Source organism: Colobus angolensis, unplaced genomic scaffold (genome assembly GCF_000951035.1).
Source record: "Colobus angolensis palliatus isolate OR3802 unplaced genomic scaffold, Cang.pa_1.0 Scaffold29, whole genome shotgun sequence".
Taxonomy (NCBI): Eukaryota; Metazoa; Chordata; class Mammalia; order Primates; family Cercopithecidae; genus Colobus; species Colobus angolensis.
The window spans coordinates 3,780,777-3,806,389 of NW_012116154.1; the positions used below are offsets into that span (position 1 = coordinate 3,780,777).

A 25,613-nucleotide genomic window follows, 5' to 3' on the forward strand; every position below is an offset into this window, starting at 1 on the left:
AAAAAAAAATAAAATAAAAAATAAAAAAAATAAAAATAAAATAAAAATAAAAATAAAGACATACCCAAGACAGGGCAATTTACAAAAGAAAAGGGTTTATTGGGCTTACAATTCCACATGTCTAGGGAGGCCTCACAATCACGGCGGAAGGTGAAAGGCACGTCTCACATGGTGGCAGACGAGAGAAGAGAGCTTGTGCAGGGAAACTCCCCTTTTTAAAACCATGAGATCTCGTGAGACTTACTATCATGAGAACAGCGCAGGAAAGACCTGCTCCCATAATTCAATCACCTCCCACCAGGTTCCTCCCACAACATATGGGAATTGTGAGAGTTACAATTCAAGATGAAATTTGGGTGGGGACACAGCCAAACCATATCACTGTCTTTCTGTTTCTCCTTCTTCAGGACACAACAGATAGGGTGGTTCTGTCAAAATGACAGTCAGATATCATCTGCATTTTGCTCAAAACTCTTCAGAGGTGGCTGGGCGCAGTGGCTCACACTTGTAATCCCATTTCAGGAGGCCAAAGCAGGCAGATTACTTGGGCTTAGGAGTTCAAGACCAGTGTGAGCAACATGTTGAAATGATATAAAACGTAGCTAGGCATGGTAGCCTGTGCCTATGCCCCAGCTACTCTGGATGCTGAGTTGGGAGGATCACTTGAGCCTGGGAGGCTGAGGCTGCAGTGAGCTGTAATTGAGCCATTGGACTCCAACCTGAGTGACAGAGTGAGACCCTGTCTCAAAAAAAAAAAAGCCCCTTCAGTGGTTTTCTATTTAATATGTAATAGAAGCCAAGGTTCTTATTATGACCTATAAGGCCAACATGATCTGAATCCTGTTACTCTTTTGATTTAATCTTTTTATTATATTTTCTGGAGACAGAGTCTCACTCTGTTGCCCAGGCTGGAGTGAAGTGGTGCAATTATGGCTTACTGCAACCTGAACCCCTTGGGCTCAAGCAGTCCTCCCACCTCAGCCTTCTGAGTAGCTGGGACCACAGGTGTGTGGCACCACACTTGGCTGATTTTTTTTGTTTGTTTGTTTTTTATGTTGTAGAGATAAGATCTCATTATGTTGCCCAGGCTGGTCTTGAACTCCTGGCCTCAAGTGATTCTCCCACCTTCCCAAAGTGCTGGGATTACAGGCGTGAGCCACCGCACCCAGCCTAATCTTTTTCTTACATCCCACCTCGCTATACCACCAATCCCAGGTCACTCCACTTAAGCCACGTTGGCCTCCATGAACATCCCACAGGCTCCTGAATCAGGAGTTCTCGCTGTTCCTTCTGCCTGAAATGTGCTTCTTTCACATAATCTCACAAATGACACCCTCACTTTCTTTACTTCTTTACTCCAGAGTGCCTTCTTAGTGAGGCTTCCCTTAGCCCCCTGCTTAAAATACCATGTATTTCTTTTTTAATAGAATCCTTCAAACAAAAGAGAGGATGCTTTCCATTCAGGTTATCTTTCTCTAAAAAAACACTAATTTGAAATAACACCAGGGGGCACCCTCGCAGAACACAATATGAAAGTATAGGTTGAATATCCCTTATTTGAAATACTTGGAGCCAGAAGGGTATTCGGTTTCAGATTTTTTTTCAGATTCATTTACCAGTTGACCATCCCTAAGCTGAAAATGTGAAATGTTCTGATAAGCATTTCTTTTGAGCATGATGTCAGCTCTCAAAAAGTTTTGGATTTTGGAGCATTCTGGATTTTTAGAGTAGGAATACTCAGCCTGTAGTAGGATAACAGATCTACATTACGGAATGATAGAGATCACCCTTGACTCAGCTTTTTGAAAACTGGTAGCTATGCTTAGGACAATGTAATTACTATATAGGACCAAAAATTACAGGGTTAGAGCATACCGGTGTATTGTCCACTTTCACTGCTATTCTGTTTTTGCTTTCCCCAGTGGAAACCTATATAAGTTTATACAAATAATCTCTCGGGATGGGTCGGCTCTCAGAGCCTCTGTCTCTACCTTTTCATCTTCTTGGTGTCCAGCTGAGTTAACGACTGCATTGTGAATATTCCATTTGGCATTTTATTTGTGAGGTCTCTGGCCATCAACTCTACTCATGTTTGCTTGTAACCAAAAACTTAATGCATAAGCAAAATAGGAAATGCTATATTTTGGTGTATAAAGTCCCTCTACATTTTTATGATTTGATATCTTTCCGGGCCATAAAGTGAAAAATACTTAACTTCTTAAAGTAAATAATATATAGGGAGTTCCTAGAGACCCCGTTTTAGAAGAAAAAAAGCTGCTCCTGATGTTCATATTTATCAGCTGCACGCAGTGTCAGGGAGTGTGAGTAGGCCAGTCGAACTCTCTTTTTCCTGTGTTCTGAGACTTTCTAAAGAGTAGGTCTTGTCATAAGGGACTGAATAATCACAGAAAGCCGATAGTGACCCTCTTATTTCCTGTCCCTAAATATTTTAAGGAGTCTAAGTCAGTTCAGATACCTAGTGTTTTCAACCCCAAGATACTTTAGGCTACTTTTTTTGTTTAATTCTATTAACTTTTTACATAAGGTTCAAAAATCAAGAAGTTAATTAGTATACAGTGAAGAGTTGTCTTGCCTCATATTATCCCAACTACCCAGATCCTTTCTCCAGGCATTATTGGTCTTCTCTGTATCTTTCCAGAGTGTCTTTGTACATGTACAAGCGACTATAAATTATTTGTCTCTGTCGCCCAGGCTAGAGTGCCGTTGTGCCATCCTGGCTCACTGCAACCTTTGACTCCCAAATTCAAGTGATTCTCATGCCTCAGCCTCCCGAGTAGCTGGGATTACAGGCATGAGCCACTACACCCGGCTAGTTTTTGTATTTTTAGTACAGAGGGGGTTTCATTATGTTGGCCAAGCTGGTCTTGAACTCCTGACCTCAAGTGATCCGCCTGCCTCGGCCTCTCAAAGTGCTGGGATTACAGGCTTGAGCCACTGTGCCCAGCCTTGTCTCCCCTTTTTGGACACCATTCTTCACCTGCTTTCTTTCTTTTTTTTTTGTCATAAAAAGTATACCTCATAGAGACTTTCCTCAAAAATTGTTTACAGCTTTATAATAATTCCATTGTATAGATGTACCATAATTTATTAATCAGGCACTCTTGGCAGACATTTAGGTTTGTTTCCAGTTTTTTGTTAATAATCTTGCATGCTATGCCCATGTGATAGTACATCCCAAAGTCAATCTCAGTTTCGTGGGACTGCTGTAAACAGAAAACGACTGGCTGTGACCAAGAGGTTCTACTTTAATTGGTTCACCTAGTATCCTATTCTGAGATGGGCCGTGAATTACTGGAGGATAGGAGGAAATGAGTTATCAAACCTTGGAGGTCAGGAAAACTGTTTCCATTTAGCTTTTTAAGTAGAGAAATTCTACCACATACTGTTACCCTTCAGAAAATTTTAGAGGCATCCTTCACTAATTTTTCTTCCTCCTCCTCCCACCAGTCCAGTTAGTTACCAAGTATTGTGCTCCTTCCATTCTGTTACCACTTTTCTGTATTCTAATTGGTCCTAATACTGGTAATGGATATGGTGTTTTTTGTTTTTTGTTTTTTCTTGTGGAGACAGAATCTCACTCTGTCACCCAGGCTGGAGTGCAGTGGCACAGTCTCGGCTCACTGCAACCTCTACCTCCCAGGTTCAAGCGATTCTCCTGCCTCAGCCTCTTGAGTAACTGGGATTACAGACCCGTGCCACCACACCCCGCTAAGTTTCATATTTTCAGTAGAGACGAGGTTTCACCATGTTGGCCAGGCTGGTCTCAAACTCCTGACCTCAGGTGATCCGCCTGCCTCTGCCTCCCAAAGTTAATGGATAATGTTTATTGACTACCTGCTGTGTACCACACACTTCGCTAACTGCTTGTCATGTATTGACCATTTCAATTGTAGCTGCTCTGAGATGATGGAAATACTTCCACTTCACTGGTAAAGAAACTGAGGCTCGGCTGGGTGCAGTAGCTCACACCTGTAATCCCAGCACTTTGGGAGGCCCAGGTGGGCGAATCACGAGGTCAGGAGATCAAGACCATCCTGGCCAACATGGTGAAAACCTGTTTCTACTAAAATACAAAAAATTAGCCTGGCAAGGTGGTACACACCTGTAGTCCCAGCTACTCGGGAGGCTGAGGCAGGGGAATCGCTTGAAACTGGGAGGCGGAGGTTGCAGTGAGCCAAGATTGTGCCACTGCACTCCAGCCTGGTAACAGAGCAAGACTCCATCTCAAAATGATGATAATAATAATAGAAGAAGAGGAAGAAGAAGGAGGAAGAAGAGGAAGGAAGGAAGAAGGAAAGAAGAAAAAGAAAAAGAAACTGAGGCTCAGGGATTATATATCTAAGAGGTGGTACAGTCAAACAGCTATGAGATGGTCTCAGTTCTTAAAAAGTTAATTAGGAGAGATAGGAAACCCTTCCTTCAAACTAGAAATGCTACACTAGTCCAGAGAAGGCAGAGGAAAAAGTGGGTGGAGGAAATGGAGATTTTTATGGAAGAGGGATATAGCATATAGGTGGATAAATGGAGTTAGTTGTAAGAACATGCTAGACAGGGAAATAATGAGTAACCCAGGAAGACTGAATTTGCATAGTTGGCAAATGCTGCCAGACAAGTTCGCATTCAACTGTTGCATCAGATTCATTTGGAAAGCTTTTAAAAAATATCGTTGGCTCTTGTTCCCACCCCGAAGCTGCTCCTGAATCAGATGATCTTAGGCAGTGCCTTAGAATCTGTGGTGTTGATACAGATTCTAAGGCTATTCTGATGCATAGCCAGGCCAGGGAATCATTGGCTAAAGAAAGAAGAGGGGCCAGGGGGCGGTGGCTCATGCCTGTAATCCCATCACTTTGGGAGGCTGAGGTGGGTGGATCACCTGAGATCAGGAGTTCGAGACCAGCCTGGTCAACATGGTAAAACCTTGTCTCTACTAAAAATACAAAAAACTAGCTGGGTGTGGTTGTGAGCACCTGTAATCCCAGCTACTCGGCAGGCTGAGGCAAGAGAATCACTTGAACCTGGGAGGCAGAGGTTGCAGTGAGCAGAGATCGTGCTGTTGCACTCTAGCCTGGCCAGCAAGAGTGAAACTCTGTCCCAAAATAAAGAAAGAGAGAGAGAGAGAGAGGAAGAAAAAGAAAGAAAGAAAGGAGGGAAGGGAAGGGAAGGGAAGGGGAGGGGAGGGGAGGGGAGGGAAGGGAAGGGAAGGGAAGGGAAAGAGGATGGAGGGAGGGAGGAAGGGGTATAGGGGGTGACTAGAGCAGCGGATGCATTTTCTGAGAAGTGGTAAGAGGTAAGATTAGATGAGTAAGGCCAAATCATATGAGGAAAGCCTGAGCTAAAGAATTTAGAATTGCTGGGCACAGTAGCTCATGCTTATAATTCTGGCACTTTGCAAGGCTCAGGTGGGTGGATTGCTTGAGCTCAGGAGTTCAAGACAAGCCTTGGCAACATGGCAAAACGCCGTCTCTACTAAAAATACAAAAATTAGGGCCAGGTAGGGTGGCTCATGCCTTTAATCCCAGAACTTTGGGAGGCCAAGATGGGCAGATCACTCGAGCTCAGGAATTCGAGATCAGCCTGGACAACATAGTGAGACCCTGTCTCTAAAAAATAAAAAAAAAGTTTTAAAAATATTAAAAAATTAATCGGGCATGGTTGCATACTCCTATAGTCCCAGCTACTCAGGAGGCTGAGGTGAGAGGATCGCTTGAGCCTGGGAGGCAAAGGTTGCAGTGGGTTGTGATTGTGCCACTGCACTGCAGCCTGGGAGACAGAGGGAGACACTGACTCAATAAAAACAAAAACAAAAACCCAGAGTTGAAACAGTAGGCAGTGGAAACTGAGTTATCACGTTGATCAGCAGAGATGTGTTAAGAACAGAGGGGATTGTTTGTTTTGGGGTTGAGACAGGGTATATCTCTGCTACCCAGGCTGGAGTGCAGTTGTGTGATTACAATTCACTGCAGCCTTGACCACCTAGGCTTAAGTGATTCTCCCACCTCAGCCTCCCAAGTAGCTGGGATTACAGGCCTGCAGCACCACACCCAGCTAATTTTTTAATTTTTTTGTGGAGACAGGGGTCTCACTATGTTGCCCAGGCTGGTCTCAAATGCCTGGGCTCCAAGGATCCTCCTGCCTCAGCCTCCTAGAGTGCTGAGATCACAGCCATGAGCCACTGTACCCAGCCAAGAACAGTTTTAAGCAGACTTTTCTGGCAGCGATAAGCAAGCAAGAAAACCTGCAATAGGAACCAAGTTAAGGGAACTAAGAGTCTTATTACTATTGTGAGATTCTAAAAAAAAAGTGGACATTACTATTTTGTTGTTGTTGTTGAGATGGAGTCTCACTATGTTACCCAGGCTGGAGTGCAGTGGCATGATCTTGGCTCACTGCAACCTCCGTCTTCCAGGTTTGAGCAATTCTTCCGCCACAACACCCCGAGTAGCTGGGATTACAGGCATGCGCCACCATGCCTGGCTAATTTTTGTATTTTTAGTAAAGACTTTTTTTTTTTTTTTTTTTTTCTAGAAAGTCTTACTTTGTACTGAGCTGCAATCATTACTTTTTTTTTTTTTTTTTTTTTACCATGTTGGCCAGACTGGTGTTGAACTCCAGACCTCAGGTGATGTACTCGCCTTACCCTCCCAAGTGCTGGGACTACAGGCGTGAGCCACGGTGCCCAGCATGAGATTCTAAAAAAGGATCAGGTATCCTTTGTCTAGAAATATGAATTAGTAAACTTGGAATCTGAGGTTTAACTCCCTTAAGCTTCAGAATTTTTTACTTGCAAAGAATATTAAAAAGTCATGGCTGGGCATGACTACTGACTGACACCTGTAATCTCAGCTCTTTGGGAAACCCAGGCAGGAGGACTGCATGAGGCCAGAAGTTCCACAGCAGCCATTTTGCCCAGGCTGGTCTTGAGCTCCTGAGCTCAAGGGATGTTCCTCCCTTGGCCTCCTAAAGTGCTGGGATTACAGGCATGAGCCCCATCAGGTCTGGCCTGAACTACTATTTAAAATAAAAATGACAGTATAGGTTGAATATCCCTAACCTGAAAATCTGAAATTCTCCAAAATCTGAAACTTGGCCGGACGCGGTGGCTCAAGCCTGTAATCCCAGCACTTTGGGAGGCCGAGACGGGCAGATCACGAGGTCAGGAGATCGAGAACATCCTGGCTAACACAGTGAAACCCCGCCTGTACTAAAAAAAAATACAAAAAACTAGCCGGGCGAGGTGGCGGGCACTTGTAGTCCCAGCTACTCGGGAGGCTGAGGCAGGAGAATGGCGTAAACCCGGGAGGCGGAGCTTGCAGTGAGCTGAGATCCAGCCACTGCACTCCAGCCTGGGCAACAGAGCTAGACTCCGTCTCAAAAAAAAAAAAACAAAATCTGAAACTTATTCAGTGCTGACGCGATGCTCAAAGGAAATACTCACTGGAACATTTCAGATTTTGGATTTTAGGATTAGGGCTGCTGAACCAATAAGTATATTGCATATATCCCCAAGTCTGAAAAAATCTCAATTCTGAAACACTTGTATACCCAAGCATTTCACATAGGGACACTCAACATGTATTTGCTTTTAAAAAAAGAAAAACAAATCACTCTGGAAACAATATAGAACACAGGGGAAGCAGGAGTAGATATAGGGAGATCCCTTAAGAGGCCACTGCAATAGACCAGATAAGAGGTGATGGTAGCTTGAGCAGGAGGGGACATGGAGCTAAAAGTGGGCAGATACAAGTGATAATTAGGAGGAAAAATTGCAAGAAACTTCATAATGGATTAAATACAGGGTTGTTGAGAGAAAAAAAACGTGTTTTCTTAGGTTTCTGCCCTGGGCAACTGGATGAATGGAAATCCAGTTTGGTAGTTGGGGTGGAAAGGGGTAGGGCAGGGGGAGATGCTCATGATTTTTGTTTGGAATACTAAAGTACTGAATATGTTAAATGAAAGGTGGGATTTCTGCATTTTGTTTTGTTTTGTTTGAGACAGAGTCTAGCTCTGTCGCCAGGCTGGAGTGCAGTGGCGCGATCTCGGCTCACTGCAACCTCTGCCTCCCGGGTGATCTCTTGACCTCGTGTTTCCCAGATTTCTACATTTTTAAGAAGTTTTCAGGTGACTCTGATGTATACCATAGTTTAAGAACTATTGATGTTGGCCAGTTGCAGTGGCTCACGCCTGTAATCCCAGCATTTTCAGAGGCCAAGGCAGGTGGATCACCTGAGGTCAGGAGTTTGAGACCAGCCTGGACAACATGGTGAAATCCCATCTCTCTACAAATAAAACCCGGGAGGCAAAGGTTGCAGTGAGCCGAGATCGCGCCACTGCACTCCAGCCTGGTGACAGAGCGAGATTCCATCTCGGGAAAAAAAAAAAAAAAAGTAAGAGAGAGAAAAAAAAAAAACTGTTGATATAAAGAAAAAGAAATAGAGAATTATTGATGGAGGAGTATCCACCTGTTAGATCAGACAATGGGAATGACACAGAAGACAATGGAAGAAAGTGGTTTGTTTTTGTTTTAGTTTTGAGACAGGGTCTGGCTCTGTTGCCCAGGCTGGAGTGCACTGGTGCAATTACAGCTCACCGCAATGTCCACCTCCTGGGCTCAAGCCATCCTCCCACTTCAGCCTCCTGAGTAGCTGGGACCGCAGGTGCACACCAGCACACTTGGCTAATTTTTTTAAAAATGTTTTGTAGAGATGGGTTTTTGTCATGTTGCCCAGCCTGGTCTCAAACTCCTGAGTTCAAGGGATCTGCCCGCCTTGCCCTCCCAAAGTGCTGGGATTACAGATATGAGCTGCCGTGCCCGGCCTGTTTAGCTGTTTCTAGGGAATTGACTGGGGTTGGAACAGAGGCTACAAGCATTGCTGTCCATGCTGCCTTGGGCCAGCTCAGCTCTTTTTTATATATATTTTGTGCTAATTTGTTTGCGGTAAGACTTCTTTGCAGCAGGGCCAGTGCAACTCTTAACTTGACTTTGTCTCCTTTTATCACTAGCCTTTTGGCCTCAGCAGTGCCACCAATTCCTTTCCTTTTGTGGAACTGGGCCCTGGACCCACTGACCCCAATGCAGTGTATCATATTAGTTTCAACATCTTGTCTGGATTTCTTTTACTTTTTCCTGAGGAAAGGAGATCAAAACCAAACAGCTGTAGTCTTGACAAGCTATTTTAGTAATTACCTAGGGATACTACATTTTCCTCTAGAAATCTAATCTATAATTTTTTTTCTTTCTTTTCATTTTTTGTTGTTGTTGTTTTCTTTTGTTTTTGTTTTGTTTTGGTTTGGTTTGGTTTGGTTTGAGACAGGGTCTTGCTCTCTTGCCCAGGCTGGAGTGCAGTGGTATAATCTGAGCTCACTGCAACCTCTGCCTCCTGGGTTCAAGCAATTCTCGTGCCTCAGCCTCCCGGGTAGCTGGGACTATAGGCACACGCCACCACACCTGGCTAATTTTCGTAGAGGTTTTGCAGTCTCACTAATGCACCTTAATATAACAGTTTTTCTTGTGAGGTATCACCCTGAGTTCTTTGTCTCACCTCCAAAATGATTAAAGAGCATGGTCACAAGGGTGAAGTTTGAGCGAAAATGTAATAAGCAAAAGGAGAAAGCTCTCTGCAGAGAGGGGAATCCGAGTGGATCGCTTGGTTACAACTGAATGCAAAATGCTTTTATAAGAAACTGCGGCCAGGCGCGGTGGCTCACGCTTGTAATCCCAGCACTTTGGGAGGCCAAGGCAGGCAGATCATGAGGTCAGGAGTTTGAGACCAGCCTGGCCAACATGGTGAAACCCCATCTCTACTAAAGATACAGAAAATTAGCCAGGCATGGTGGCGGCACCTGTAATCCCAGCTACTGGGGAGACTGAGGCAGGAGAATCACTTGAACCTGGGAGGTGGAGGTTGCAGTGAGCTGACGTGCCACTGCACTCCAATTTGGGCAACAGGGCGAAACCCCCTCTAAAAAAAAAAAAAAAGAAGAAAAAAAAAGAAACGGCTCTTCTCCTTGTAACTGATTAATTTTTCTTATCAGTAAAGCTGTCTGTGCAACTCCCTTTTTCCAGCTGTGGGATTGTTTCTAAGCACAAAGCACAGCTTCTCTTGTTTGTGTAACTGTGGGTTTTTTTAGGTAAGCCCCACTGCTCCCTGTACAAGTTCCCATGGAGCCCACTGTGTATATGCCTGAAAAGGTGAGGAAACTTTTTCCTGGGAGCTCACTAATTATACAAAGAACAAAAAGGCTTCTTTGCTTTACTGGCTCCTTATCTGTCCAGACTTAACTGTGCAGCTGCAGCAGCTGTGATTTTTCAGGCAAGCACTTCTCGGGGCCCAGCCTTAACTGTTTATCTAACGGATTTTCCTTTTCTTTCCCCTCAGAGATGGGGTTTCACCATATTGCCCATGCTGGTCTCGAATTCCTGAGCTCAGGCAATCTGCCCATCTTGGCCCCCCAAAATACTGGGATAATAGGCGTGAGTCACCACATCCGGCCATTTTTATTTCTGAAAATTGAGTTCTCTAATATACTTCAATAAAAAAATCTATGTTTTATTTATTAGAAATTTGTTAACCTCATATCAGGCACTGTGCTAGGCACTTGTTATTTCAAATTAAATAAGACATGGCTATGTCAAGGAGCCAGGAAAAACTGATACCTGTATACTTACATACATCCCTGTCTGGCTTTTTTCTCTTGATAAATAGAAGATAAAAAATTGATAGAAGAGAAAAACATAAAATTTTAAAATATCTAGACCTGAATTCAACTTCTTTGTGTGAAAAAGAAGGCCAAAGTAATCTCTTTGGTTGAGACTGTAATTAAAGGGATCTTTTAATGTATATATTATGCAGCCCGGTTGTTCCCTTTCTTTTTCATGATGCCTCTGCAATTAAGATGCAGATTTCCCCCCAAAGGAGAGTGTTTTTTCTGTGGTCTTAACTCAGATTCATAGATCTCAGCAAATCTATGGATTCGTGGCTTTGTGGATCCTTAAACCTTCCACAATTATATGCAAAATTGTGGAATTTGGTATACATATTCATGTATATGCTTTTCATATTTATTTTTAATCCAGAATGGATCAAAAAGAACAATCATGAAGGATGTAGGTGCCAGACACAGGGCAGAGGTAGCTAGAAAAGTAGATCTTAGGGAAGTTAGGGCCCCTAGCCTCACTAATCTACAAACATGGCACGGCCAGCTTGCCTTGCAAGGCCTCTGTTGAAGGACCCCATGAATTCTTAAAATAGAGTTCTTAATTTTTATCAAATTCTCAAATGATTCTGTTACCCCAAGATATTAAGAATTATTGTACTATTAAAAAATGTATTAGAGACTAGTCCAGACAGCATAGTGAGACGTCATCACTACTAAAAATTAAAAAAATTAGGGGTGTGGGGCTGGACACAGTGGCTCACACCTGTAATCCGAGCACTTTGGGAGGCCGAGGCGGGTGGATCACCTGAGGTCAGGAGTTCAAGACCAGCCTGGCCAACATGGTGAACCTCCATCTCTACTAGAAATACAAAAATTAGCTGGGCATGGTGGCACATGCCTGTAATCCCAGCTACTCAGGAGGCTGAGGCAGAATTGCTTGATCCTGGGAGGTGGAGGTTGCAGTGAGCCAAGATCGTCCCACTGTACTCCAGCCTTGGCAACAGAGCAAGACTCCATCTAAAAAAAAAAAAAAATTGTTAGAGACCAGCCCAGGCAACACAGTGTTTCTCCTAAAAACAAAAATTAAAAATTAGGGGCATGGGGCATGGTGGCACACACCTGTAGTCCCAGCTACTCGGGAGGCTGAGGTGAGAGGATCCCATGAGCGCAGAAGTTTAAGGCTGTAGTGAGCTATGACTGAGCCACCGCACTCCAGCCTGTTTGATAGGGCAAGACCCCGTCTCAAAAAAGGAAAACAACAAAAACTTACTAGGTTTTGGTTTATGACTATTTAACATCATTTACTTTTTAGATGTTCTCACTGGAGGAAAGGGAAATTGAAGGTATAATATGGACTTCTCTGATTTATCAATACAATTTTTATATTAATACAGTATTTGAAACTGACATTTAAACATTAGAATTTATTTTTACTTTTAACAATATTGTGAGCATGCTACATTTTTGTTTGTCTTTAGTACCAGGACCCTCTGGTGATAATGGCATCAGTGTTACTATGATCTTAGTGGCCTGGATGGTTATTGCATTGATCTTGTTCTTACTGAGACCTCCGAATCTAAGAGGATCCAACCTACCTGGAAAGCCAACCAGTCCTCATAATGTAAGTATTGCAGATTTTAAATGCTTTTTGGGTAAGGGAATGTATGTGACCTGGGGCAGGGAAGGACTTGGTTTTGACTAAAATACCTAAATTGGTTAAATTATATTTAACTCATAGAGTATTCTACCTATGTAGTTCTATCAAATCTTGCAATTCCAAGATTTAATTGATGGCTTAATCTTTGTGGAGTTAAATGCAGAAAGAAGCACAGACCAGAAGCTGAAAATTAATTTGAAAATGAATTCCAATTTTTTGTTGTTGTTGTTCAGACAGGGTCTTGCTCAGCTGCCCAGGCTGGAGTGCATTGGTGCGATCTTAGCTCACTGTAGCCTCTACCTCCCAGGCTCAGGTGATCCTCCCACCTCAACCTCCTGAGTAGCTGGGACCACAGGCCTGCACTAGCACACCTGGCTAGGTTTTTGTATTTTTTTGTAGAGATGGGGTTTTGCCAGGTTGCCCAGGCTTGAATTCCAATCTTTACTCGCATGAGAAGCATCAAAAATAATCCATTTCATAATCCACAGCAATATTGCTTAAATCTCAATCCTCCACTACTCAGTTCTGTCCACCTCAGTTGATCCCTTGCCTCTCATGCTTTTAGCCCCTAAACTCTTAGTAGCTTCAGCTCAAATGTTTGACCCCCTTCTGGCCTAGCTATTCAATAGAGACACTGAGCCTGTCTTATTTTATTTTCTTCATTTTCCCATCCTATTTCTCTCAAACCCGTTTTCCATTTCTGTACCACAACAAATCAGCTGAGCTGGCAAAAGGAGAGGTCAGAATCATTTATGTTGATAAATCTTGATAGTCATGATTATAACCATTTTTAGAACCTTCTAAATTAAAACTATGATAAAGTGACCCAACAGGGAGTTTTCAATACTATCTTTAATAGAAACTCTGTTGGCCAGGCGCGGTGGCTCACGCCTGCAATCCCAGCACTTTGGGAGGCCAAGGCGGGCGGATCGCCTGAGCTCAGGTGTTCAAGACCACCCTGGGCAACATGGTAAAACTCCGTCTCTACTAAAATACAAAAAATTAGCCAGACATGGTACCCTGGGCAACATGGTGAAACCCCGTCTCTACTAAAACACAAAAAATTAACCAGACATGGTGGTGTGCGCCTGTAGTCCCAGCTACTCAGGAGGCTGAGGCTTGAGAATCGTTTGAGCTCAGGAGGCAGAGGTTACAGTGAGCCAAGATCATACTACCACACTCCAGCTTGGGCTACAGAGTGAGACTGTGTCTCAAAAAAAAAAGAACCTCTGTTAAAGGATTCCTTTTAATCCTTTTCAGAACCAGTATTTATGTGTGTGTGTTTTTAAACATTGAATTTGAATATTATCTCTTTAAAAATATGTCCATGAGGCTGGGCATGGTGGCTCACGCCTGTAAGCCCAGGACTTTGGGAGGCCGAGATGGGCAGATCACCTGAGTTCAGGAGTTTGAGACCAGCCTGGCCAACATGGTGAAACCCTGTTTCTACTAAAAATACGAAAATTAGCTGGGTGTGGTGGTGGGCGCCTGTAATCCCAGCTACTTGGGAGGCTGAGGCAAGAGAGTTGCTTGAACCCAGGAGGTGGAGGTTGCAGTGAGCCAAGATCGCACCATTGCACTCCAGCCTGGGCGACAAGAGTGAAACTTCGTCTCAAAAAAAAAAAAAATTTCATGAATATGCCAATTACCTCAATTTAGCCATTCTACAAATGTATGCATATTTCAAAACATGTTGTATATGACAAATATATACAATTTTTATTCGTCAATTTAAATAAATAAAATGTTAAAATTTATAATTAAAAAAACTTTAAGATGATAGAGCATCATAAAAAAAAAAGGGAAAATTTCCATAATAGATTTGCTTGTTTTTTTTTTTTTTTTTTTTTTTTGAGATGGAGTCTCACTCTGTCATCCAGGCTGGAGTGCAGTGGTACAATCTCGGCTCACTGCAGCCTCTGCCTCCTGGGTTCAAGCGATTCTCCTGCCTCCCCTTCCTCAGTAGCTGGGATTACAGGTGCACACCACGTCTGGCTAATTTTTGGATTTTTAGTAGAGATGGGGTTTCACCATGTTGGCCAGGCTGATCTCAAATTCCTGACCTCAGGTCATCTGCCTGCCTCGGCCTCCCAAAGTACTGGCATTACAGGTGTGTATCACCACAACTGGCTAATTTTTGTATTTTTAGTAGAGATGGGGTTTCACCATGTTGGCCAGGCTGATCTTGAACTTCTGACCTCAGGTGCTCCGCCTGCATTTGCCTCCCAAAGTGCTGGGGTTACAGGCATGAGCCATCCTGCCTGGCCAGATTCACTTGTTGAATACCAAATTATCCCACTAATTCTCTTTTCCAACCTTTACCATGTGGAATTCCTGAAATAATTGTTTCTTTTCTCCAGTGTTGTGGTGTTGATATCAGAAGTTCAGTTAGACTCATTTTTTTATGTAAGAGAAAGCAAATATGCCGTGTTAATTGGTCAGTGTTTTGCTTTGTTTTTAAAGGAGTAGAACATATGTAGTATAGAAAGAAAAAAAAATCGAAAAGAAAAACATACACAAAAAAGATACATAGCATGCTAACTTTAAGAAAGAAGGCATTATAGGCTGGGGGCAGTGGCTCATCCCAGCTACTTAGGAGGGAGGCAGGAGAATTGCTTGAACCCAGAAGGCGGAGGTTGCAGTGAGGCGAGATCGCGCCATTGCACTCCAGCCTGGGCTACAAGAGCGAGACTCCATCTCAGAAAAAAAAAGAAAGAAAGAAAGAAAGAAGGCATTATTAGCACTATATAAAAAGCCTTACATGTATTTTTGTTTTTTCTTGGAGAAGAGAGTATTTTTCTTGGAGAAGAGAGTAAACAGCTTGCATATTGTCTTGATAAAGTGTTTATTCCTTAGCTGTCTTTCTTACTTTTTTTGTATAGCTTTGTTACTTTCATATCAAAGAGTAACTTCCTCAGTGTTTGGAGCTAAAGAAATAGAATTCTTGGCCGGGTGCGGTGGCTCAAGCCTGTAATCCCAGCACTTTGGGAGGCCGAGACGGGTGGATCACGAGGTCAGGAGATCGAGACCATCCTGGCTAACACCGTGAAACCTCGTCTCTACTAAAAATACAAAAACTAGCCGGGTGAGGTGGCGGGCGCCTGTAGTCCCAGCTACTTGGGAGGCTGAGGCAGGAGAATGGCGTAAACCCGGGAGGCGGAGCTTGCAGTGAGTTGAGATCTGGCCACTGCACTCCAGCCCAGGCGACAGAGCGAGACTCCGCCTCAAAAAAAAATAAAAAAGAAAAGAAATAGAATTCTTAATAACCTGACTTAGAAACCATTAAAATCGGTTGGGTGCGGTGGCTCACACTTGTAATCCCAGCACTTTGGGAGGCTGAGGCGGGTGGATCATTTGAGGTCAGGAGCTGAAGACCAGCTTGACCAGCATGGTGAAACCCCGTCTCTACTAAAAATACAAAAAAATTAACCGGGCGTGGTGGCACCTGCTTGTAATCCCAGCTACTCGGGAAGCTGAGGCAGGCGAATCACTTGAACCCGGGAGGTGGAGGCTTCAGTGAGCCGAGATCGCACCACCGTACTCCAGCCTGGGCGATAGGGGGGAAAAAAAAAGGAAACTATTAAAATGACAGAAATGCAAGATTATACTCTTTTGGACCTTAATTCATTGTAGGCCAGTGTTTCTAGGAATAATAGTTCTGCTATCTTAGGAATAAGTAAGAAAATGTGTTGAGACTAATTCCAAGTAGAAATATTGATCACCCCCAACTCAGGCCTCATACATCATTTCAGGGTAAATAAATAAAATCTTGAGAATCTTAAAAACTCTGATCTTTCCTTTATAGTTCACTTGCTTTCTATTGCAAGTTAGCAAAAGTCAATTCAAAGTGGTTTAAAACAAGTGGCTTCATTGATTTACACATCAAAAAAATTCAGAGGTAGGGTCAGTGTTAAGAAAGTTTAACAGTGTCATCAAAGACCCAGTTTCTTTCCTCTTACTATCAACTTCATTCCAAGATGGGCTCCCCTTAGGGTCACAGGATGACTGCCAGAAGCAACTGCAGCCACATGCTTCCTCGTAGACATTCAGTATTGAGAAACAAAAGTCCCTAGCTTCATTTTAAATATACAGTACTTCGCTTAGCCAATCAACCTTAGCAAGAGGGATGAAGATAACTTTCATTAGTTTGAAGATCACTCCTGGGGCTGGCGACCGAGTGAGACTCTGTCTCAAAAAAGAAAAAAAAAAAAATTCCGGAATTGTTTGGCAAGCCTGGAAATTTTACCATTACATTCTCCTGGTTAACCAGTCAAGATGTCAATGCATAATCCTGCAAGTATTATATCTGTGACACTTTGAAAATTACCATATTAATGCAATGCAGACTGTGTGTCAGCTAATGTGGTTGCTGGCAGGAGTGATAACATCACTGTTATACAGATTCCCTCTCTCTTCCATTCTACAGGGAAAAATGAGACAAATGGTGGAAAATCACAGTGTTATTTAATCTAGTGTTCCCTCATGTAAAAACATATGAAAAGTCCAAATAAGCATATATTTGGGATGGGATGGTGGGGGGCATTGCTGCTCAGTTCTTTCTCTATGTGTTAGATTGGTTGCACTGGGATTTAATAAGTCCATTTTTTAAAAAGTAATAAAATAAATTTTTAAAAATTTAAAATTTTTAAAAAGTCAGTTAAATAATTTCTTTCTTTCTAATGCCAGGGACAAGATCCACCAGCTCCTCCTGTGGACTAACTTTGTGATATGGGAAGTGAAAATAGTTAACACCTTGCACGACCAAACGAACGAAGATGACCAGAGTACTCTTAACCCCATTAGAACTGTTTTTCCTTTTGTATCTGCAATATGGGATGGTATTGTTTTCATGAGCTTCTAGAAATTTCACTTGCAAGTTTATTTTTGCTTCCTGTGTTACTGCCATTCCTATTTACAGTATATTTGAGTGAATGATTATATTTTTAAAAAGTTACATGGGGCGTTTTTGGTTGTCCTAAACTTACAAACATTCCACTCATTCTGTTTGTAACTGTGATTATAATTTTTGTGATAATTTCTGGCCTGATTGAAGGAAATTTGAGAGGTCTGCATTTATATATTTTAAATAGATTTGATAGCTTTTAAATTGCTTTTTTTCATGAGGTATTTATAAAGTTATTTGGGGTTGTCTGGGATTGTATGAAAGAAAATTAGAACCACGTTGTATTTACATTTACCTTGGTAGTTAATTTGTGGATGGCAGTTTTCTGTAGTTTTGGGGACTGTGGTAGCTCTTGGATTGTTTTGCAAATTACAGCTGAAGTCCGTGTCATGGATTAAACTGGTTTATGTGGCTAGAATAGGAAGAGAGAAAAAAATGAAACGGTTGTTTACTAATTTTATACTCTCATTAAAAATCTCTAATGTTAAGAAAACCTTAAATAAACATGATTGATCAGTATGGCAGATGATTTACAGTCCATTATATGACATTTGTAAGCCACTCAACACTAGCCTTACAAGGTTCATGAAAGGAGGAAAACATTAATTCTTTCTGCCTTTGCTGGTATAATCCACATAATTTAAGCTATAATTTATTTTTAAAATGAGTGCCTCTTGGGAAGCTTTTTTTCTGTTCTAACACTGCCTATTAAAATGAAAATCTTAGGCTAGTGTGGTGGCTCACACCTGTAATCCCAGCACTTTGGGAGGCTGAGGTGGGTGGATCATTTGAGGTCAGGAGTTCGAGACCAGCCTGGCCAACATGGTGAAACCCTGTCTCTACTAAAAATACAGAAAAATTAGCCAGGCGTGGTGCATGTGCCTGTAATCCCAGCTACTCAGGAGGCCAAGGCAGGAGAATTGCTTGAACCCAGAAGGTGAAGGTTGCAGTGAGCCGAGATCGCACCACTGCACTGCAGCCTAAGCAACAGAGCGAGACTCTCTCTCAAAAATAAAAATAAAGTCTTAAAGCTGTATTAGGGCCTATTAGGTTACTGACATTTGAATGCCTATTTACTTATTTACTCCATTGAGTCCTTTGTTATCCTCTGACCTATAAAAAATTTTAATAAATAACAGGTTTACTTCAAGGGAAAAGAAGGAAAATGAGAAACAAACATCTTTTTTTCACTCCTTATCTTATTCCTGTTTGGTGATGGGATGGATTGGGGTAGGAAGGAATGTTAATATGAGAGAAATTTTGAAATGTGTAAAAAAGTAAAAGGTTGTATTGTTTTGCTCAGTTTGAAATAAAGTGAATACTAATAGCACTTAAAAATGTCTGCATGGGCCGGGCACGGTGGCTCACGCCTGTAATCCCAGCACTTTGGGAGGCCGAGGCGGATGAATCACCTGAGGTCAGGAGTTCGAGACCAGCCTGGCCAGGCATGGTGGTGTGTGCCTGTAATCCCAGCTACTAGGGAGGCTGAAGCAGGAAATTGCTTGAACCCGGGAGACGGAGGTTACAATAAGTTGAGATCGTCCACTGCACTCCAGTCAGGGCGACAGAGCGAGACTCTGTCTAAAGATAAATAAATAAATAAAAATGTCTGCATGACCCATGTGGTTATGAAGTTTTTTTCCTAGCAAATGATTGCAGATTATTTATGGGGGCTAGAAGATAATTTGCTATCAATGTAAGGATTTTTTTCCCCTTAGGTCAGTCTATTCACTGTTTAGATCTGGTAAATTGCTTGTATGAATTGAATAAATTCTCTGTATCACTGTACTGTTTAATAGTCTCTGATACAATTGTGATACTCATAAGAGATTTTTTCCCCTTTATTATGATTACATTCCAGATCATAAACATTGTAAGGGTATCTATCCCATATTGATTGTTTGAATTCCTCCTTGTACACATCTTGGCTTTGTGCTCAATTTCTTGAAATAATATAACCAACTCTGAATTACTTGTGTTAATAGATGGGTAACATAACACAGGTAAGTTAAATCCTGGATAAATGAGCCCCACAGAATAAAGGTTTTTGTGGCCTGCTGGAAGCCTTCCTAACTCTACAGCTGGTGAAGTAGAGCAGAAAGGGCCAGAATGGCTTAAGATGGAGCTAAATCCCTATAGCATGCCATTTTCTGCTCTTGCCTCTTGAACTTAGAAGGTTTGCCCATATATATATCCTAACAATCTGTTCTCTGAGCTGCTAGAAGGCCAGTCCCTGGCAAGAGATATTGATGTAGTCACTGAATCTATGGCTCACAAATAATTGAAAATTGGCTTTGGGGGCTGAGCTCAGTGACTTATGCCTGTAATCCCAGCACTTTGGGAGGCTGAGGTGGGTGGATCACTTGAGGTCAGGAGTTTGAGACCAGCCTGGCCAACATGGTGAAACTCCATGTCTACAAAAAATACAAAAATTAGCCGGGTTTGGTGACACAGCCTGTAGTCTTAGCTACTCAGGAGGCTGAGGCAGGAGAATCGCTTGAGCCTGGGAGACAGAGGTTGCAGGAAGCCAAGATCACGCCACTGCACTCCAGCTTGAGTGACAGAGTGAGATCTTGTCTCAAAAAAAAAAAAAGAAAAAAGACTTTAGAAGGCTTTATTGGAAGAAGTGGCTGAAACTTGGACACAGAATGTCTAGTATTACACCTAAAAATCTGGATTGTTTTTTGTTGTTGTTTGGGGATGGAGTTTTGCTCTTCTGCCCAAGCTGGAGTGAAGTGGTGCAATCTTGGCTCACTGCAACATCCCCCACCCAGGTTCGAGCGATTCTCCTTCCTCAGCCTCCCGAGTAGCTGGGATTTTAAGTGTCCACCACCACGCCCGGCTAATTTTTGTATCTTCAGTTAGAGACGGGGTTTCGCCATGTAGGCCAGGCTGGTCTCAAACTCCTGACCTCAGGTGATCCACCCACTATGGCCTCCCAAAGTGCTAGGATTACAGACGTGAGCTACCGTGCCTGACTGGAAAATCTAGATTCTTATTCCTAGTTCTTCATTTCTGTCACATGCACTTAGTTGACATTACGTCTATGTGTATTAGCTTTTTCTTACATGAACCATCTATTTACTTGGTAACCAGTGTTTGTTTGTTTGTTTGTTTTTTTTTGAGACGGAGACTCGCTCTGTCGCCCGGGTTGGAGTGCAGTGGCCCGATCTCAGCTCACTGCAAGCTCCGCCTCCTGGGTTTACGCTGCCTCAGCCTCCCTAGTAGCTGGGACTACATGCGCCCGGCTAGTTTTTTGTATTTTTTAGTAGAGATGGGGTTTCACCGTGTTAGCCAGGATGGTCTGGATCTCCTGACCTCGTGATCCGCCCGTCTCGGCCTCCCAAAGTGCTGGGATTACAGGCTTGAGCCACCGCGCCCGGCTGTAACCAGTGTTCTTAATGAAGTATTTAGTCTTGGGTTTCTTGTAAAATTTCTCTGCATTCCTGAGACAGTGTACTATACATGAAATATTCTTGTTGACCTAGTAATTTATATTATTCTATTTAATTCTTAAAGCTTCTACCTGTGGCCTTTTTATTGAGCACACTCTTAAGTCGTTATTTGGCTTGTAAACATTCACCTGAATTGTGGCTACAATCCTTTTTAAATAATCTGCGAAAAAAGAAAGATACAGCTTACATTTTCACAGTTTTGGCTCTTAAACATATTCCACAAATGTCATTAAGAATTTATTTTGTTTTAGACCAGTCATGGTGGCTCATGCCTGTAATCCCAGAAATTTGGGAGGCTGAGGCGAGAGAACTGCTTGAGCCCAGGAGTTTGAGACTAGCCTGGGCAACATAGCAAGACCCTGTCTCTGCCAAAAAGAAAAAAATTAAAAAGCTTATTTTGTTTTATGCACAATAATGGTGGGAGGTTTTTTTTTTTTTTTCTCCCCATGTGGGAAAGGTTAACATTGGAACTGTTTCTAGTAAAAGATTTTTTTCAGGCTGGGCACAGTGGTTCATGCCTGTAGTCCCATCACTTTGGGAGAACGAGGCAGCCAGATCACCTGAGGTCAGGAGTTTGAGACCAGCCTGGTCAACGTCTCTACTAAAAATACAAAAGTAGCTGGGTGTGGTGGCGCATGCCTGTAATCCCAGCTACTTGGGAAGCTGAGGCAGGAGAATCACTTGAACCTGGGAGGCAGAGGTTGCAGTGAGCCAAGGTCACGCCATTGCACTATAGCCTGGGCAACAAGAGTGAAACTCTGTCTCAAAAAAAAAAATGTCTTTCATTTTTTTCATGTTATCTATCCAAGCCCTGTCCCATGGTCAGCAAGTCATATTTTACAATGTGGATTTTCCAAAATAATTATGGAATACAGCTATTCTATGGTTACTTTTAGTGTTTTTGTGGTATGTGGTGTGGGAGTGTTTATGGAATTACCAGTATCTTAAATTTTCAAAGGAACCTTGGAAGTCTATCACTCCAAATCAAAGTCTGTCACTCTACATGAATTATGTGCTCAAATTTGACCAGCTCGGTTTAAGACACAAAACAGTAATTTGAAGAAGGAAAAATGAAGAGAGTTTATAGTTTAATAGGTTAAATTTTTGTTCTTGCAATAGTAAATTTAGTCTTATATTTCTAAATGTGTGATTGCTTTGTTAAAAGCAAAAGTGGTCATGTGATAGGCTAAATGTTAATTACTGTTTTTATATGTTTAAATCATGCCAAACAAATCATGTCTGTGCCATCCAGGGTCTATTGTTAATCTTTTTCTGAGTACTTGGATTGGGATAAAGGGCTTGTACTATGCACTTTTTATTAATGAATAAATAGAAAATATTAGTAACACTCTTTGTTTTCTGTTTGGCTTTTGTGGGAAGAGAAGCAAGCATCTTTGCTTAGTAGGTGTTAACATCCTATATTAAACAGTTTCTTTGTAAGACCTAACTAAAGACATTCCTAAGAGAGAACTTAAGTTTTAAGAAAAGTTGTGAGAAAAATATTTATAAAATATGTAGTATGGGGCCAGTATTCAAAAGTAGAGCTTCTCTCTTGGAAATTAGATTGCAGTCACATTTCTTTGGTTATTTTCTTTCTTTCTTTCTCTCTCTTCCTAGAATACCAGGTAAAATAGACATTTGCTTTGAGGGACTAATATCCAATAGTGTTAATTATTTAAGCAGATATATCTTGCTCAAAAGGAGCTAGACATGTCACTGTACCAAAAACACACAAAAGTGAAAATTTGCTTCTGTTCTGTGACCTAGAATGTGTCCAGACATTAAAGATCATGAATACTCAGAAACATGTAAAAGTAGTAACATTGCTCTGGCATGATTTTGATGTCAGTGTGTATGTAATAACTTAAGTGTTATTTAAAATAGATAAATTTGTGAAATAATTTCTTGTAGACAGTCAACTTTTTATGATTCAATCTAAATATTGTTATGTACATGTCAACGGATATCTGAATCCTCAGTGAAACTAAGTTTTCATTAAATGACTCTGCCGCAATACTAGTTTTCTTCTCAGAAAATGGAATTCAAATAAAATAAGTTTTTTGGTCCTGGTATTTCACCTGATGATTTTCTCAGTTCTGGATCTCAATTTGTAGAGTTGTTGGGGGCTTTTACCCCCAAAAGATGATTCATAAACACCAACTACAGTTATCTTTCATGACCATATTTTAAAAATTGGAGTTACCAGTGTGATCTTTTCCCATCAGTTGCTTGTAGGGGACTTTAGTGTGCATATCTCTTCTCAGACAAATGTATTATGTTCGTTCAATAAACGTTTCAACAAATTTTTAGACTTGTTTCTTAACTTTCTGTAGGCTTTAAAATGGATTTTATTCAGGATTTGATTACAGAAACTATTTCAAACCATCAGATGCCAAATTAAGATGTCTCCTGAAGTTAGTGGGGAGATGTCTGGGAGGCAAGGATTATGTAGGGGTGAAAGCAATATATGTCGTTTTAAGTATAAAGCAACTTACTTTTTTTTTCTTTTTTGAGACATAGTATCACCCAGGCTGGAGTGCAGTGGCACAATCTCGGCTCACTGCAACCTCTGCTCCCCGGGGTTCAAACAGTTCTCCTGCCTCAGCCTCCCAAGTATCTGGGATTATAGGCACCTGCCACCGCACCCGGCTAATTTTTGTATTTTTAGTAGAGACGGGGCTTCACTATCTTGGCCAGGCTTGTCTTGAACTCCTGACCTTGTGATCCACCTGCCTCGGCCTCCCAAAGTGCTGGAATTACAGGCGTGAGCCACTGTGCCCTGCCAGGATAAAACAACTTTCATATCAGTACATGGTTTTTGTTTTTGTTTTTGTGGGGTTTTTTGGGTTTTTTTTTTTTTTTTGAGACAGAGTCTTGCTCTGTCACCAGGCTGGAGTGCAGTGGCACGATCTTGGCTCACTGCAACCTCCACCTCCAGGGTTAAAGCAATTCTCCTGCCTTAGCCTCCCGAGTAGCTGAGACCACAGGTGCGTACCACCATGCCTGGCTAATTTTTGTAGTTTTAGTAGAGACAGGGTTTCACCATGTTGGCCAGGATGGTCTTTGCTCTCTTGACCTCGTGATCCGCCTGCCCTGGCCTCCCAAAGTGCTGGGATTACAGGCATGAGCCACCATGCCTGACCATCAGTACATGTTTTATTGGGAGGCAGGAGGATTACTTGATGCCAGGCGTTCAAGACCAGCCTGAGCAACACAGACTCTGTCTCTATAAAAATAAAATAAAACTTAGTGGGACATGATGGCCTGCATCTGTAGTCCCAGCTACCTGGGAGGCTGAGGTGGGAGGGAGGCTTGAGCCCAGTAGTTCCAGGCTATTGTGTGAGCTGTGATGGCACCACTGCACTCTAGCCAGGGCAACAGAGCCAGATCCTGAGTCAAAAATATATTTTTTAAAGAGTATTATTTACTTATACAAATCTCCACTTATTTCTAGGAAATTTAGAAATGAGAAAAGTATTATTTGCAATATCTGGAATGCCAGAGTCTAACCTCTTAAATATGTGCTCATAACCTCAGATAGTTGGTCTATGCTTGATGATTAATGGTTTTGAATTGCAGTGTTTATTAGTTTTGACCAGAATTAAACACAAATACCACACAGCAGGTTCAGCATTATAGAAAAAGCCTCTTAAATTGTTTTTAAATAAATGAATCTGTTATGTATGTAATTCAGTCAGTGTCAAAAGGAGAAGCACTTTATATACAAAAGGCATCTCAGACCCTGGGTTGAATGCAGCTTTTCATGACAACTAATTGGTATGCAAACAAACTTTGGAAGTCTAGATGTGTTTAAAGGGGCTTCCTTACAATTAATCCAGCCAGGACAATTTGTGGTTACAAAATACAGGACAGATGGAAATCTGACACCAGAGCCTATACCCCCAACAAATGGTTTAAGATTTATATCCTTGCAAATGTTGTCTTCATTTTCATCTAACAGCTTTTTTTTTTTTTTTTTTTTTTGAGATAGAGTCTCACTTTGTCACCCAGGCTGCAATGCAGCATCACCATTATGGCTCACTGCAGCCTCGACCTCTGGAGCTCAAGCTATTCTCCTGCCTCAGCCCCACGAGCAATGAGACTACAGGCGCACCCCACCACCCAGGCTAATTTTTGCAGAGATGGGGTTTCACCGTGTTGCCCAGGCTGGTCTCCATCCAACTCCTGAGCTCCAGTGATCCTATTGCCTCGGCCTCCAAAAGTGCTGGCATTACAGGCATGAGCCTGTTACAGGCCGAAAGAATGAGGGTCGTGACCAACTCAGTATACCACTGGATTCTATATGAGCAAACAGAAAACTGTTCTCATGAAAGCAGAATGTTGGAAAACTAACAACTGCATCTGCCACCAGAAGGGGTGCTGAGGGCAGTCATGCCCCAAGCATAGTGTTCCTTGTGATTATCTACAGGAACATCTGAAGCCTATTGTACAAAGAAAGCAATTATGTGTACCTGTGATAAATCAAACAGTTGACCAACCATTACCTCTCCCTCCCTGCTCTTTCTACCTAATAAATACGAAGGGCTGGAGAAGCTCAGAGCCCTTGCTCACTAGAAGCAAGCAGCCCCCGACCCCTTCTTCCAAAAATACTTTTTTTGTCTTTGTCTTCATTTCTGCATTCATCCCCATTCGTTCACTCCCATAACAACCGACAGCGACAAGTCACACCCGGGACAGGGATGTAAGCTAAGGTCTGCTAGAGCAGAGAAAGTGAAACTGACAAGAAGAACGAGAACGAGAAACACTGGGAAGAGTCTGCCAGCAGCTGATAAAAGGTCAGTGCCCTAAAGAGGTACTGGGAATGGGAAGTTTCTGAATCAGGGTAACATGGGGGAAGAATTTGGCTACTTCTTTTCTATATTTGGAGTTTAGTTCATACTATTCTTCTGCCATTATTCAT

At 42.2% G+C, this 25,613-nt stretch overlaps 1 protein-coding gene across 3 annotated transcripts in view; it reads left to right on the forward strand.

Moving 5' to 3' along the window:
* SMIM14 (small integral membrane protein 14) overlaps window positions 1-18,242 on the forward strand; it is a 73,352-nt gene extending 55,110 nt beyond the window's left edge. For all 3 annotated transcript variants that reach the window (XM_011949089.1, XM_011949091.1, XM_011949090.1), the window contains exons 4-5: window positions 12,156-12,298; window positions 17,021-18,242. In XM_011949089.1, the coding sequence (XP_011804479.1) occupies window positions 12,156-12,298; window positions 17,021-17,053 (176 nt within the window). In that variant the 3' untranslated portion in view covers window positions 17,054-18,242. The remainder of the gene's footprint in view (window positions 1-12,155; window positions 12,299-17,020) is intronic.
* Window positions 18,243-25,613: the final 7,371 nt, after the last annotated feature.